The sequence below is a fragment of the Cupressus sempervirens genome, chromosome 5 (genome assembly GCF_028749045.1).
Source record: "Cupressus sempervirens isolate cs-2001-9-10 chromosome 5, ASM2874904v1, whole genome shotgun sequence".
NCBI lineage: Eukaryota > Viridiplantae > Streptophyta > Pinopsida > Cupressales > Cupressaceae > Cupressus > Cupressus sempervirens.
In genome coordinates this window covers 64,372,431-64,387,920 of record NC_143122.1, presented here as the reverse complement: position 1 = coordinate 64,387,920, position 15,490 = coordinate 64,372,431, and the positions used below count along the sequence as shown (strand labels likewise).

Here is a 15,490-nt window from a genome sequence, read left to right as displayed (position 1 = left end):
AAGGAGAGAGGCAAGCTTTGTCTCTTATGTTGGTCACATTTTTATTTCATTTGATCATTAAAGCTTGATGAATGTTTTCAATAACATCCAAAAGGCCAAATAGCCTATGTGACACATGGATAGCCAACAAACGAAAAAGCGACACCCAAAAGAAAAGATCCCCACCAAATAGATTTATTTTTCCATCTACAATTTGGATCTTTTGCTCTGTATCTTTGTTAAGAAATCTACAACACTTATTTATCTTTTCTTCTTCAAGCAACTTATTCAAGGTGTTTGCCTTTAGTGTATAAATATAATTTGATCCAAATATTCTTGTAGGTGGAACACTCCATGATGTAATGCCATTATCTCTTCACCACTTGTTCAATGCAATAGCAACATCTTCTAGCTAACCTCTCTTATTTAGGTATAATTTATCTTCCATTTTTATATCGAGGCTAATGTGAACTAGTTCTTATTAGGACAATTAACAATTACGATTTCCATTAGATTTTCATTCTTAGGTAGTTCTTTTGAGTATGATCATATGTAGGATTAAAATGTTCGATGTAATACTCCTTTTCCCTCCCAAGATGCCTTGTCCACGTGCTTTCCTTGAATTTCCCTTGAACGTACTTTTTAATTTCCTTGTTGATGCTTGGGCACTCTCTTATTTGAATAACCCACCTATTCAACCATCATACTTGTGCTCTTCTTTATTGCCATTTTTGGCCAAAGACACAACTCCATGTTTTCTAATATTCTTAAATAGCTTAGCAATCAACAGATTACTAGCACTTATATAGGAAAAGCCACAACCTCTACCAAGACAATCTCATAAAGGAATAGATAATTCAACTTTGGGGCTATTTGTGATAAAGTGTTTTTGCTAGCTCTCTAGCTATCTTGTGTTTGCTACTTAAAGACTTGGCAAGTTTCTTTGAATTTTAGCAAAAACCATCAACACCAATTCTACAATGAAAATAAATAGAATCACTTTCTTAAAATATAATATGATGTACTCAATTGTGATAAACCTATTTGAGCAATAAAGACAATTGATGGCTTGATTACTATGCCAGCTGCCATGCTTATTACGGGCATGCAGATCAGGATTTCTAGATGCTTATCTCCTGACACTGTATGGAGCAACATTAGGAACCTCATGCTGCATCCCTGTCTTTTCTTGAGTTCTTGTGTTAAAACTTATGCAACCACTAAATAAATACAATGTTCGATGAGAGGTCTTGCTTGGTGGCTACCCAATAATTTGGCTTACACCATCATTAATCTAAAAATAAAACCGGAAGATTTTTCCAGTTGGGTACACAGTTGTAGTTGGACCAATTACTATTGGTTCACCAAAGTTATAGATATCAAACCCAATTTAACGGAACCCCAAATAAATATCCAAATTTCATGGACATTCGAACTACCTTGATTGTGTTTTTCACAACATGCAAAATTCTAACACTAGCGCTTGCATTTTGTTGCAAGGTTAAGCCGATAGGATATTATATTGTGTAAGTTAAGTATTTTGAAAAAAAATAGTTATATTTAGTCATATGGAAACATATTTTTTCAACACAAAAAACTTAAATTATCTCAATATAATTTTTAAAGATGTTTCTTGAGTTTGTCAAATTGTATGTAGTTTTGTTATTTTAATTATAAAACAATAATACTATAAATTTGTAATATATTAAATCATTATTTTGTTATTTTAATTTTTTAAATTAAATGTAATAAAGTTTTAAATTTGGAAATTAAAAATAAAAATAAAAATTTGACTTGTGAGAAAACATTTAAAATCTATTTTTTAGCATTATTTAAAAAAAATAAATTTGATTGGCAAACAGTCGAAGCCTAGATTAATTTTTGTTATTTCTTCTAATTAATTATTTTTACGTGTTAAACAAATTTGAACCCAAGACCTCCCACATGAAAGGCTCACAAATTACCGTTTTGTTGTAGGCTCTTGCCTAATTTTTAAAAATTTTTAAATGAAATATATCTAAACTACTTTTTAACTTAGAAACCACTTGTAACACTAGGTAGCATTATTAACAAATTTAATAAGTTAAAAAAAACCTTGAATCATTCAAATAATAAATGAATGACATTTATTCGAAATCATGATTGCTGTCCAATCAACGTCTTACATATAAATCATAGCTTTACATTGAACCTCTATGGAACATACATACTCAAAAGTATCATGGAGCGAAAGCTCTTCTATATGAATTGTATTTATAGTCATTCTAGGTTGAGGCCAAAAGCTACAAACTACATAGATAAAGTCTTACCAAAATGATCATTCCTTTAATAAGCATTTCCCATTGTTTCCAGACATTTCAATTTTAATCTATGATTGAATTCATTGAATATGATATGTCCACTCAAATAATTTAGAAGCCAAACACAAAATCTAATTATGCAAATATAATTGAAATCTACATTATACAATCTAATTGTAATGAAAACTGAAAACCTAATATGTACTATTTATGTATTTTAAAAAGTTAATGGTATACCTTTTCAAACATTTTATTATAATATAATTATCATTAAAACAACAAATTAATATAAAATATTTGAACATAAATTATTACAAAAAATATAAAACATTATATATATATTTAATTATAAATATATTATATTTATTACTTTATTGATATAATATAGTAAAATATTAACAAGATAAATAGTTAACGTAAAATATGTTTAAGATTAAAAAAAAATATTACCAGATATTCATTTAGAAAATAAATAATTATACTAACTTTAAGGAATTATTAAAATAAAAAATAAAAACACTTTTTAATATATGAGTGGATAGCCCTTGCCTGACGGGCTTCATTTAGATATAACAAAATTTCCTTTATTACCATGTTCGCCATCCTTTATTATTATTTATTTATTGTTATGTTCTTTAATTATTTGCTATCTGTTTTGTCTGGACTAAAATATTTAGCATCTGATTTTTCCAACTGCGTGAGTTTTTCCGGCGGCGTTTGCCCCCATGTAAAAGCCTATCGGCTAATAAATGACACAGAGCAAACACAATAATATCCTGCCAGAGTAGTACAAGACTGTACACAGCTTTCGTTCCATTTTCTAGTTGTATACCATGAATTGATCACACTCATCTCATGCCATATGCCAACTTTAAGAGACATGATATCAACATAAATACATAACTAAATAAACAATATTAACTGCCAAAAGCCAGATCCTAAACTCATGTCTCAATTTATTTCAACTCCAAAATTAAGAATTTGAACAATCTAGACTTCAAATGTGTAGCATACAACAATCAAATATCAATCCTCTCATACTAAAACGAGCGCGGGCTTACATGGATACAAAGGTATAGAACTGGATAAAATAACAAATCTACTTAATTGTATATAGGAATGCAAATCCTTGTTACAAATCAGACTACCTTAGCAACCTTTCGCCGCTCTATTTGACCTGTCAAAGGGCACTGCATCTCTGTAAGGCTCAGTGGAACCATTGTCGTACCTGAAACATTTCAGAGAAAGTTTTTGGTAGTTTTAAAGGAATGATATTCTGAGTACAAACAAGAAGTCAAGAATTCTTTCTTATCTATACATAAAGAGCAGGGGTGACCGATTAAGTCACATCTGGCTACTTGTGAGACAAATCTCTAGACAAGAGTGTCCAGAAAAAATAAATGTAACCAACATTATATCTGATGAACGGCATGTTCAATTGAGAACCTATGTTATTAAAGATGCTGTATGCACAAGAGATCCTTACTGCCAGTATATATTACAAAGCAAACAGAAATTATAATATGATCCAATTTTTCTGGTAACATCATAACAAGCCCAAGGACAAAACAGAATTTTCTACAAATCTAAACTTGATAGACAGCTTCAAGAAATGCATGAATGGTTCAGAATGGGAACAAAATTATTTTCTCTTCTGGACATGTTAAATAAGGAACTAGACCATGCAAAAAGAGTTTCTTTGGAAATATTCTCTGCTAGGCTAAACAAGAACAGCTCAATTCTACAAAGAGAAGATAAATGTCGGAAACAGGCAGAGGATACTAACCAATTTGAAACTTTTTATTTATTGATCGCGAAGACACATATAACAAAGCAATTTGTATCTTACCTGAAATGCTTTCAGCAGATACAACCCCCAGCTCATCCTTTGCCGTGGAGAGATAATATGCACGTGCATCCCCAAGAGAATGCTAGCGTTTAAGATTAAGGATCCAATATTTCCACATAAACAGCTAGTTCAGAAAGGGTAAGGAAATATAAATACCGCATTGCATTTGGTATTGAGAAAGATGCCGTTATCTTACTTCCCAAATAAGCAGGTTCCTACTAGTAGAGCTATAAATATACTCATCATAATTGCCATTTCCTAATAGCTAACTCATACCCTGTCAGAAAATCAGAGCGGAAAAAGAAAATTAGCTACAAAAGATCACGACTTTGAGATTGTTTGCACTTTAAATGATTATTTATTTCAATAGTTAAATACTTCTATAAGAATTGCCAACTTCAAAGAACGTATTATCATTACCCAGAAATAAAAGAACAGCCTCTCTAAATCATTTCTTACATGCACCATAAAAAACTTGCAGAAACACACCACAGAACAATGAGTTTCCTAGGGCAGGAAACCACTGGAGTTGCGGTTGCAGTCATCAGGTCTGTAATTCTGAAATCTGAGTGCACATGTATGAGGTTGGCACATTGTATACCTTAATAAAAGGTAAATAAAATCTAGAAATTAAACAAGATATAACAAGCAATGCACCCAAGAACAAGTCATGACCTTAATAAGGGTGCAAAGGAATGGGTCCCCGGTTGCAATAAGTATCACTTTTCTTTCCAAGACAGACTCTGCAAAACATGATTTTCTTGTCATCTGGAAGATGAAATTGATCTTTTGTGTGAATGAATAAAGTTCCTACTTATACAAACTTTGAAGATTATGTTTCTTTGTAATGATCCACAATTGAATAAGTTAAGTTAGTCAAAGCAGTTAGTTTATTCTCTCATAGTCTCATTGAGGCTAATCCAGTTATCTAGCACAACATGAAGGCTAATATCTGAAAATAATGATCATTATAGAGACTGTTTTGTCCTATTTCTACATTATGAACAATAAACCTGTAACGTCCCCATTTTTGCTGGCATAGATAGGGGTTAGAGAGATCAGCCTATTATTGTGATCCTTGTAGGCTAATTATTGTGAATAGAGGGTCTTCTGAGGCAATGGCTTTGCTTTGGAGGGTCTTGACTTCTCCACAATTCAGTAAGCTATAGGTTGGTCTTTGTTTGGCTCAGATTGGACTTTATTTTGGCTTAGATTTGTGTACTTACTAATTGTGGTAAGTTAGGTGTTGATTGAGATGGACCCTTTCTATTTTTGGAAAGTGCATTTAATCACATGGATAAATAATAGGTGTGACTCCTATTTTAGATGGTATATTTAAATGATGAGTATTTTGGAAGTATTATATTTTTAGTGGCCAAATTAATATTAAATTATTAAATGGCTTATTATAAAGTTAACAATTTTTCATAATCACACTTGAGGGTTATGCTAGAAAATAAAGTCCACCAAGATAACTGAGAGTGGGGGGGTTATCAACCTTAGTAAACCTCAAGCATGTGAACAATATAATCAACAACCATAAGAAGATACACATAGACAATAACACCACATATGTTAACTAGGTGTTACCTTGATAATTACCCAAGCGGTTAAAACCAAGCTAAATTCTAAGTGAGAGCAAATTTAAGATGTGAATCTCTCTCTCTCTCTCTCTCTCTCTCTCTCTCTCTCTCTACATACTAAAACCTTTTCAAAGGTTAAAGTTAAGAGGTTTGAGTTTGGATCCGAACTTCATCTAAAAATTTCTTCCCTAATCTAAACATGAACCCCAAATCTATATAACTACCTCTGAAATGCCAAATGTGAAAATTGTGTTCATAGTTGCAGACTGTCATCTTGAATCAAACGTTCTTTCCACTCCAAGCCGGGTCAAGGAAACTTCTCATGAGATGTTCACTGTCTAATGTTCTCAGAAAGATGCAGGGTTTCAAACTTGAAATACACGACATAATAGTGTTGGGAAGGTGTGGTTTCTAAAGCCAGACAAGGCATTTGAACAGTTTGACAAAACTCTTAATTCATCCTCATTGGACAACAAGTGCAAGCATGGAATGTACAACACAAAAGTGTGTCTCATGAAATGCAATAGTGGTGCGACATGCAGAAAACGTGTTTGTTGAGATAGTGTTCAGAATGTTTATGACATGTTTAGTAAAATGCCACATTGGACATTTGCAAAACTGGGAAGCATAAACAATGTTCCAATTGTTTGATTGAATGGCTCTAGCCTGCCCCTCCTAGCTCATGTTACGCACGGTGTGAGGAGGATCACATTCCATCTGAATAGTTCTTCTTTTCAAAAACCTCAAGTGTTGGTCATTATCATTAGTTTTTAATGTAAAAGCAAAGGTGCAAAGCCATTTTCTTCTATTCAATTGCACATCAAGATCATATTGGTAGAGTTGAGGAATTACAATGCACGTAAGCTGTCTGACAGAATACCTCATCAGAGGAACAATATAGCTCGGCCAGCTTAAGCTAGGCAAAACACATGAACTATTTGACTAAATGCTCTCTAGCCAATACAGGGGGTAGGTGTAAAAATTGAATCTAACAACGACTGATGATGAACACATAGCAAGGCACGTGAACTGTTTAACAAAGTGCTCTACATTCATTTGGGCATACAGCTGGTTTTAGGATGTCCAATTGTGGAGGCATGAGCGATCAAGGCCATGTAGAAGAGTTAAAAAGTCATCGAATGCCATTTGAAGTGCTGGATTCACAAGCTTGTTTCTATCCTCCTACTCGCCAATAGACAAAGGGAATGTATGCACAATGTGAAGAAGCGGTAAGTTAACTGTTGTAAATGCGGTCTCATTAGTAATTACGGCATGTGAACCCTTTTAACCCAATAGATTGAGTTTCTAAATCTGCAAATAGTTCATCTCCATGGCATCTTGACATCTCAGTTGGGAAGGTAATACGAATCCATCAAAGCCTGACAATGTATAGCTTTCAAAAACAGAGTAAAGATGAGGAATGGTGTATCAAGTAATATTGCATACTACAGGTGTAGTGCCATCTTCCACGTGCCCTGTCATTTTCACATAATCTTTTATTTGCAAAGTAGTTTGTGAAGAGTCAGCCAAGTAGGAGCTTCAATCAATAGTAAACACTGAGAAAAGTACGATTGTGGATTGTTTAACAAAATTCCTCATCAGAGTGTGATCACAATAATTGCAGAAATTGGGTGCATTTCGCAAGAGAAACACAGCCGCAAGTGTAAGAACAGATTCTTATGAAGTCCAATGTCAATCTTCATCGTCCTAGACTACAAGTTACCCCAATATATCTGCATAAGCGAGATGTTTATGGCAGTAATAATTCAATCACACATACAAAATGTTTGATAGAATTTTTAGAGTATGTGCACAAAATGAAGGTTTGATAATATTTTGTAATAATCTCAAGAAGATGGGGTTAATGGTTTGAGAATACGAAGTCAAAAGAGCATTGAACAAGGAGCTTGGTAAGCAATACAATGAAGTACAATTTCCAAGGTAAAGAGCCTCCTGCAATATTAACAAGCACACTTCCCGAGATATCAGATACAAAGATGGGACATGTGGATAGTGCAGATTTTTGGCAAGTGATGAGCAAAGAAGATAGATCACCTTTAGCACAACGAACATTGGACAGCGGACTGGCTCATGCAGGAGGACATCCAATGGCAGTCCAGCGCACTGAACTACTTTTGGAATGTATCAAGGCATATGACTAGAGTTCTAGAGAATTGAAAGACCTCAGGAGGTAATGTCGTGGCTAAACTAGATCCTATATCTATCTCCATTTCATTCAGGTTGCCGGTGAGAGAAGAATTTACAAAGATCTCTAAGGAAGGTGCTCAAAGCATTTCAATCTGAATAAGAAGACGTGTTTGAATGTGATTGCAAAGAGTTGGCTGGATCAACCTAGAAGAGGACAGTTGCAGTTACCAAGAGCGCTATGTAGAGACCTTTTTAATGAAGACATTTCCGATATGATCATTCTTCTCAGTAGAATAGTGGGAAATCAGACAACTGAGGACTTTCAGGATTGGATGTTTTTATACATCAATACCATCACCACTAGAAAACAGTTTATCGATCGGGGAGAAATGATTAGTGATGCCCTTCATCATCAGTTAATTGAATTCAATGCAAATCAGGTGTTTTACATGTCCTCGTACTTGATGTACGCAATTGCTAGTACGAAGTCATGGCCTGGTCTTAATCCTTATGGGGAGTATAACTTGACCACGCAAATCTATAATTATTACCCCCACTTGCAATTGAAACAAAGCAATGCACACTTCCGTAGGGTGAATGATGCTTTTTCTATGCTCACAGCCAAAGAGCTACAGGGAGATATAGGGCTCAAATTTCTCTTGAAGCAGCCAATCTCATCAGTACTTAGGGTACTTTCTTCATACAATATCCCCAGTTCACCTACATCCGCATTGGAGGTTTTCAAGATTGTCCTCTTATGTTGCCTCGCTTCGTAGATGACAGGTTGGCACTTTCAGAAGTTTGTAGGCAGTTTGGTCAGGTAAACAAGAAGTGCAAGAACAAAAGATCTATTCCTTTCCCAATCAGTATTGGACACTACAGTTGTCTTTCTTCCTCAGATGCTCAAAATATTGAAAGAGCCATGGTGAAGATGACTTTATACTCTTTCCATAGTCGTTTCCCATTTGATGGCAGCAGGTATGTTAAAAACAACTTAACACTGGGACCAGGCTATCTCCATTTTCCTATGATAGAAGATTTTTGGGCAAACTGTGAGAATGACTTCAAAGTGAGAAGAAGGGACTAGATGTGATTTACGGTGCAGCAAATCATTGATTACAAGATGGGGTGGGATGTGATAGGCATAAAAGAAGATGGATCGAACCTAATTGATCCTTTCTTCTTTGAGCGAATACAACTGTTAGAATTGCGATACATTAATTGGTCTTTGCCAGAATTGAAAGACCTTAAGGAGAGAATCTTCTTTGTGATTCAGCGAACTGAGAATTGGTTGAAAAGTAAAGTCAAAGAAGCCACATCTACTAGACAAACAAGGAGAGGCAATACAAAGAAAAATAATAGCCCGCAAGAAGGTACATCTATTTCAGCCAAGCAATTTTCTATGCCTACTTCTTCCAGTTCAGTACATAGCACACAAGGTGGAGATGATGGTGAAGATCCAAACAAAGGTACATAGCTCAACGAAGTCACCCAAAAGAGAAGGTCAAAGCCCAAAGAGAAAGCTTTAAATCTGATCCAGCAAATGATAGATGAAGCCCCCAAGATGAATGTTTTACCATCATCATTCGTAGATGAGATGATTCAATCTATAGCATCTCCTACGCACTCTTCATCTCCTAAAAGCATGGAAGGGACTCGAGAGGTGCCAATTGCGAAGAATACAAATAACCAAGATTTCTCAGCTCCAGTCCTACAGGTTCCTTTAGTGATTGATGCATCTACCACTATTTCAGCATCTTGGTTACAACAAAGTTCGGAGAGAAAGAAGAAAAGGGTGATTCAATTGGAAGCACCAAAGTTGAATGTCGTGGTTGATCTAGTACATAAAGGTACAAAGGTAAAGAAAACTAAAATAGATTCTAGACTGGCAGTCAATCCTACCTCTAGAAACCTATTTGTTGAGATTGCACAACTAGTCATGGAGAAGAACATAGATGAGACAAATGAAGCTGATTTTAACATAACTCAAGTGGATTTGGGTCACACTACTTGTGAAGGTAGAGAACATAATTTCCAGGCGTTAGCTGCTGTCTTGATTGAACAATCAAGGAGAGATAAGCAAGCTAAGAATCAGCTCAAGCACCAAGTTCGAGCCCTTTCTTCATGTATCTGATCAATGTTTGGTGATTCACTCCCACATCCTAGTTCTTCTACATAAATAATAGAAGATCCCAAGAAGATGTTTGATGAAGATGTCATTCAAAACATAGGAGAATGCCAAGCTTACGGTAAGATGGTGAAGGCATGGATAAAGCACATGAAAGAGAAAGCATCAAGCCTATTGCATGAGGTAAAGGTCACATATGCTAAGGCAAATCACATACAACAAAGCATTCAAAAAGAGTTGTCAACTCTTAAGGGACAACAATCATTTTGGAGAGAAATTAATAGTAATTTGATAGAGATTAAAGGAATGGACAGCGATATGGTCAGATCTTTGAAATTGATCACAAGCGGAGAAGAAGAGCAAATAGATATATGGCTGGAAAACATCAAATGAAAACATGATAGTATAGATCAACAATTGGATGAAGGAGAGAAGTTCCTAAAAGCTTGCAAACTAGTGAAAAAGAAGGCCTTGGGGAATATACCAACCATTGTGGAAGGTATTCCTATCAGTGAACACACTACATATCCTCCATTTTGGAATGCATAGAGTTAAAGATGAGCACTGTACTTGGTAGTAAACAAAATTCGAATGCCGACATTATGATCAGATTGAGCACTCTCTCGGTGGCATTGGACTCTTGTATTCAAAACTTACCAGGTTACATCCTAGAGTTAGATGAAGTTAGAAAGAGTCATGATCTATGCAAGCTGAAAATGTAGAGCTTGATCATCATCAAAAACAAGGCTTTGGCACAGGTCATCAAATCATTTAGATCATACAAGGAAAACCTGACTCAGCTACTCACAACACCTCCAAATCAAAGAGCAAGCACAAGAGATATCAATGATCGCAGTTGAAAGTTAGAAGTAGATGCGTCTAAACTTGTCTCAGATTTTTGTTTGTATATTTTGTAAAGAGGTCAACTTTAATTTTAACCTTGTTTTAGTCAATGTCTGAACTTTTCTTAGTTATGGTTAGGCAGAAAAAGTTGGAGTTGTAAAAGTTAGAGTTGGTTACAAACCTTCTTCAGAATAGTCCAAACTCAGTTACGAACTCGAAAGGGTGATTATGCTAGAATAGATTATAAATTCATGAACAAGGATGTAATAAGGAAATTTTTGGGATTTAGAGACAAGGGACACTTATGTTTTGATAGCAAGGCAATTTTTGGAAAGTGCGTACAATTCTTGTTCATGTAATCAGCAATTTTCTTATGCTCTTGGTGCTAAGAAACAAAAGAAAGTACATTATGCATCCTCTTTTCTACAAAATCTGAATTGTTGAAGTGTTGATTCTTCGTAATGAGTATTTCCATGGTATGGTGTCAATATTCATGAATCATTGAATTAATATTGTGTTGATGATATCTTTCAGGCATAGTTCTTGTTTGTTTTCATTAGCAGTTTACACCAATTTTAAGAAAGCATTGAAGTCGTGCGATGCATTCATCGTCAATAGTTTCCTTTCTATCTTCTAAGTTGTAATTGTCTTTATTTGAAAATAAAAAATTATATCTCATGAGGGAGCTGCCCCTCTAAATGTAGAGGAAGGCCGGATATCAAGGGCCTATCCAACTATTGGAGAAATTGATTTGCCACACATTTCCACTGGGCCAAATCACGTATTTTCTAAGTGACAAATATGTTTACCAACACTAGGGAAACCCTTGATTAAAGGGAAAACCTCGGTGGGGATGGTACCCACAAAATGTACTAATATAAATATTCCTTGTAAGAGGATGGACTCTATTAGGAACCAATGAAATACATTCAGTACATGCCAGTCCCTGTTAGGAGTTGTAGAAGGCAAATGGACCCTCTGTCCAAACAGCTTCAGGGGCAAGACCACCGAACTCACTATCCAACTGGTCTCTGTATTATTCCTTGACGAATAATAGAAATGAAATTGAACTCCGCAACTCGAACTCTTCTCTGTCCTCTTACTGTGCCAATACCGCACCAAATACCTTCTCAAATCTCAATACCAAATCTTCCAATTCGCAACACATTGATCCCTTTGATCGCTTACACACATTTACCAACTTCGCATATCACTTGCACAATTCGCAAATCCACATCTCTTGCATTCATTACTCACTTCATCACAAGGAAAATAACTTTTCTTTATACCATATCCTCAAAATAATTTATTGAATCGGCCTTGAGGCTTTCCCAATTGATTATAATAGGACCTCATTAAGATATTACAATTCATTACATCTTTTTGCAATTACAAAACATTGTTGGCTCACAGTAAATAAAATTTCTCACACGTGCGACCTCAAACCTCGTGCACTCGGTAACGTCATCATCAGGCTGTCTACTCTCACTAACTTCGCTCATTGCAATTCTATCCTTGTTAAGAGATACAATCCAAACATTGGAAACTATTTCTCAGGTCCTTTGTCTGCACACCGTCCTTTGTAATTCTTGAATAAATCTCGCATGTCTTCAAATCTCTGCATGCGCACTTGTCCATGACATTAGGACACAATGTAGAACATATCCTCAACTGTGCTTGACCTTATCATTAATACACAGTTTGTATGACCTCATTCTCTGTCTGCTACTCTACCAGTCTTTATAGAAACAATACCATGTTGACATCAATGACAAACACAATCATGAATGTAACATTTCAATCTGTAATGTCCCCTTCTCCACACTAGCCTTAATGGCGCCTAATTGGTCTATCTTTCCATCCGGATAGGCTAGCGACATGTGATTTAGGATACCAGTCAGTCACAGGAGTTTGGGTTTCAGTTGAGGAGATTTAAATGGGAAATCCTAAGGTTTAAGTCACTTTATATTATTGAATTGAAATATAAAGTACTTTATTAGTTAAAGTCACTTTAGGACAAAATGACTTAAGTGACAAAGACAAATAGTCTTTTATCCCACGTTGCTAAGATGTTTATATCTCCCCACATTTCAAGGTTATTTAAGAAAGCTTTTGCCTTGGGATTGAGACAACAAATATATGTTATTTCTACAAATCCTAAAAGGCTTCTTAGGTGTGACTGGATTTTCTGAAGGACGAAACCCCTTGAGGAAAAGTGTGGGACTAGACGCAAACCTAGTACCTCACAATCATTAACAAATTGGAGTTTGATTTGGTATTTGGAGGTTAGGCAAGTAGTTGGAATTACTAAATAACAGGAAGATGATCTGGTCAATGGATGGTTTTAGTTTCTACAAAACACCAATTAGAAGATTGGTCGGCATTCAAGGAGGCAGGCATTCCCAGGCTGAAGGTTTTGATGAAGTTTTATGTAAGTGAATATTCACTCTTAGATTTACACAGTGACAACATGCTTTCTATTTAGAGGAGTTCACGGGATTATGAAACTCGGACAACTAGAGGGCACACCTCAGTAATGAATGATTGGCACATGAATCTCACTGCTTTCAAAGTTGGTTGAAGTGTGGTTAACAAGGACAGTTATAGCATCACAGGAACTATAGAACAGTGTACGTTTTGACAGTGGAAAGGACACGGCTGAAGGTGATCACGGGTGAGTGTATAAATGTTCACGACACCTACGATTGGTAGTTGCATTGGTTTTATTGCTTTCCATAGCTCAAGTCGGCCCCTTTCATCAGCACAAGTAGCAGAGCAGAATCTAGTAGGACGCTGCAGATTGGTTGATGCCTGGAAGAGGTGACATACTGAGAGTTACTACATACTTAGGCTCTCCTAATGACAACCACCAGTATTTCGGGTCTGTCCATCTTATACCCATTCCGCACCATTTATATTGCATATTTGCTAATACTGTAAAGACTGCCATTAAATCTTCAACATGTAGCTTAAAGGTCACAGATTTACCGTCACAAATATAATGCATGACCATTAAATTTTGAGTTCAATTTCTAATTCAAACATGCTGGGAGTTATGGCATCTTTGGTTGGCATAACCATTTCATAGCAGTATTTTTGAGGCAATAGTTTAATGATGATACAATAATAATTTTGCTTGAGGGCTTGTTTACATAAAAATTGTTTGACAAAATCCTTGCTAGCCCAAAGTCAATATTACAGAGAATATTACACAATCATGCTAACATACTTTCTAATGCTTAGGTTACTCCCCCAAAGGAATATCATTAGCATTCATGCTAAAAGGTTGAGTTGTCATGGGAAGGGGCCATTTATTTGACTAATTATGTGCCTAAGTCAAGTAGTAAATATTTAAAGTGATGTTGTGTTGGAAAGTTTCAAGAGCTGAGTTCTTTAGGGAAACTTCCGCAGTTTCTGAAGTTGACTTCTTTTGGAAACTTTTATCAACAAAGCATTATAAATATGAACTCATTTCATTGGATAAAGCATGCTTGAATATTTGTTCATGACATTCCTGAAGGTCTGATTTTTCATGCCCTTGCTAAGGTATAGGGGTCCGATTTCTAATGGCGTCTTTGCAAGTTTGTTGCTGAAGTATAGCAAAATTGCCATTAGTTCTCTACTATATCTACTGTGGCTGAGAAGGGAATTTAGTCACATCTTCCATTTCTGTGCTACTGTTGCTTTGGAAGAAGCTTTGGTTGAGAATCACAGTGAGTTCAATTCCGAGAATTGTAAGTTTGAAAATTAGGGGTCTTCCTACTATACATTATGTTATTGGGAGACGTTATTGTTTGGAATCTAATTGCATTATCATTGAAGGTCGATCCGCATATGTGTGAACTGCTAAGAGAGTCTTTCATTTCTATAATTGTCTGATTTTGAAGAGATTGGAGGTTGCGATTATATTCTACAGACTTGCGATTCTGACTGTGGAAAACCAATGTGCATTGTGCTGTGGTTGTTTCATCCTGTAGCAGCGTTGGAACATTCTCAGGGCCTGCGTTTCTTTTTCCAGGTCTGAATCACCTTCATGAAGGCCTGTGCTCCCTTATTCAAGGCCTGCATTTGATATATTGGATGTCTAAAGGCAGATTCCTGACCAGTAAATAATCTCCTTTGACCTGAAATTATTATCAAGAAGGTTGCGCCTGATATCAGAAGAATTATGTGTATGATGTTGGGTCAGAGTTGGGCTTTTTGACTGATATTATTATTGATGAAAATAGAGTCCAACTTGGAGAGAACCTATGGTTTGTTCGCCCAATTCTTGAGCTGCACGTTGAGCTTGGAGGAAGGAATCCTATGCATCATTAGCCACCTGGGAGTTCTGATATATTTACCAAGTTCCATTTCCTTGATTGTAATTTTCACTTACATTTGAAATCAAAATAAAGAGTTCCATCTGGCTTTAGAAACTAGTGTATGTTTAAATATTTTATTTCAATATTTCACTGCGGCAAATCAAACTAAGATGGAAGTGAAGGGTCATATCCAATTATAAATCATTTGTCATAAATAGTACTTAACTTTAGAATTACAAAGATCCTATTGTTACAGAATTAAATATCAATTTTTCAAAGGCTGGATTGTTCAAAGATTTGATTTACTACATCGTTAATTGGGCAAGATCTATTTGCATTGTGCTCAAAACTTAAGC

The 15,490-nt window shown here is 35.5% G+C and overlaps 1 protein-coding gene across 2 annotated transcripts in view; it reads right to left on the bottom strand.

The window, feature by feature from the left end:
- Positions 1 to 3,213: 3,213 nt before the first annotated feature.
- The window catches only part of LOC149554559 (Nucleic acid-binding, OB-fold-like protein), a 159,987-nt gene continuing 147,710 nt past the window's right edge, over positions 3,214 to 15,490 (bottom strand). For both annotated transcript variants that reach the window (XM_089828603.1, XM_089828604.1), the window contains 2 exons: positions 4,129 to 4,210; positions 3,214 to 3,507 (listed from right to left, as the gene is read on the bottom strand). In XM_089828603.1, the coding sequence (XP_089684729.1) occupies positions 3,419 to 3,507; positions 4,129 to 4,210 (171 nt within the window). In that variant the 3' untranslated portion in view covers positions 3,214 to 3,418. The remainder of the gene's footprint in view (positions 3,508 to 4,128; positions 4,211 to 15,490) is intronic.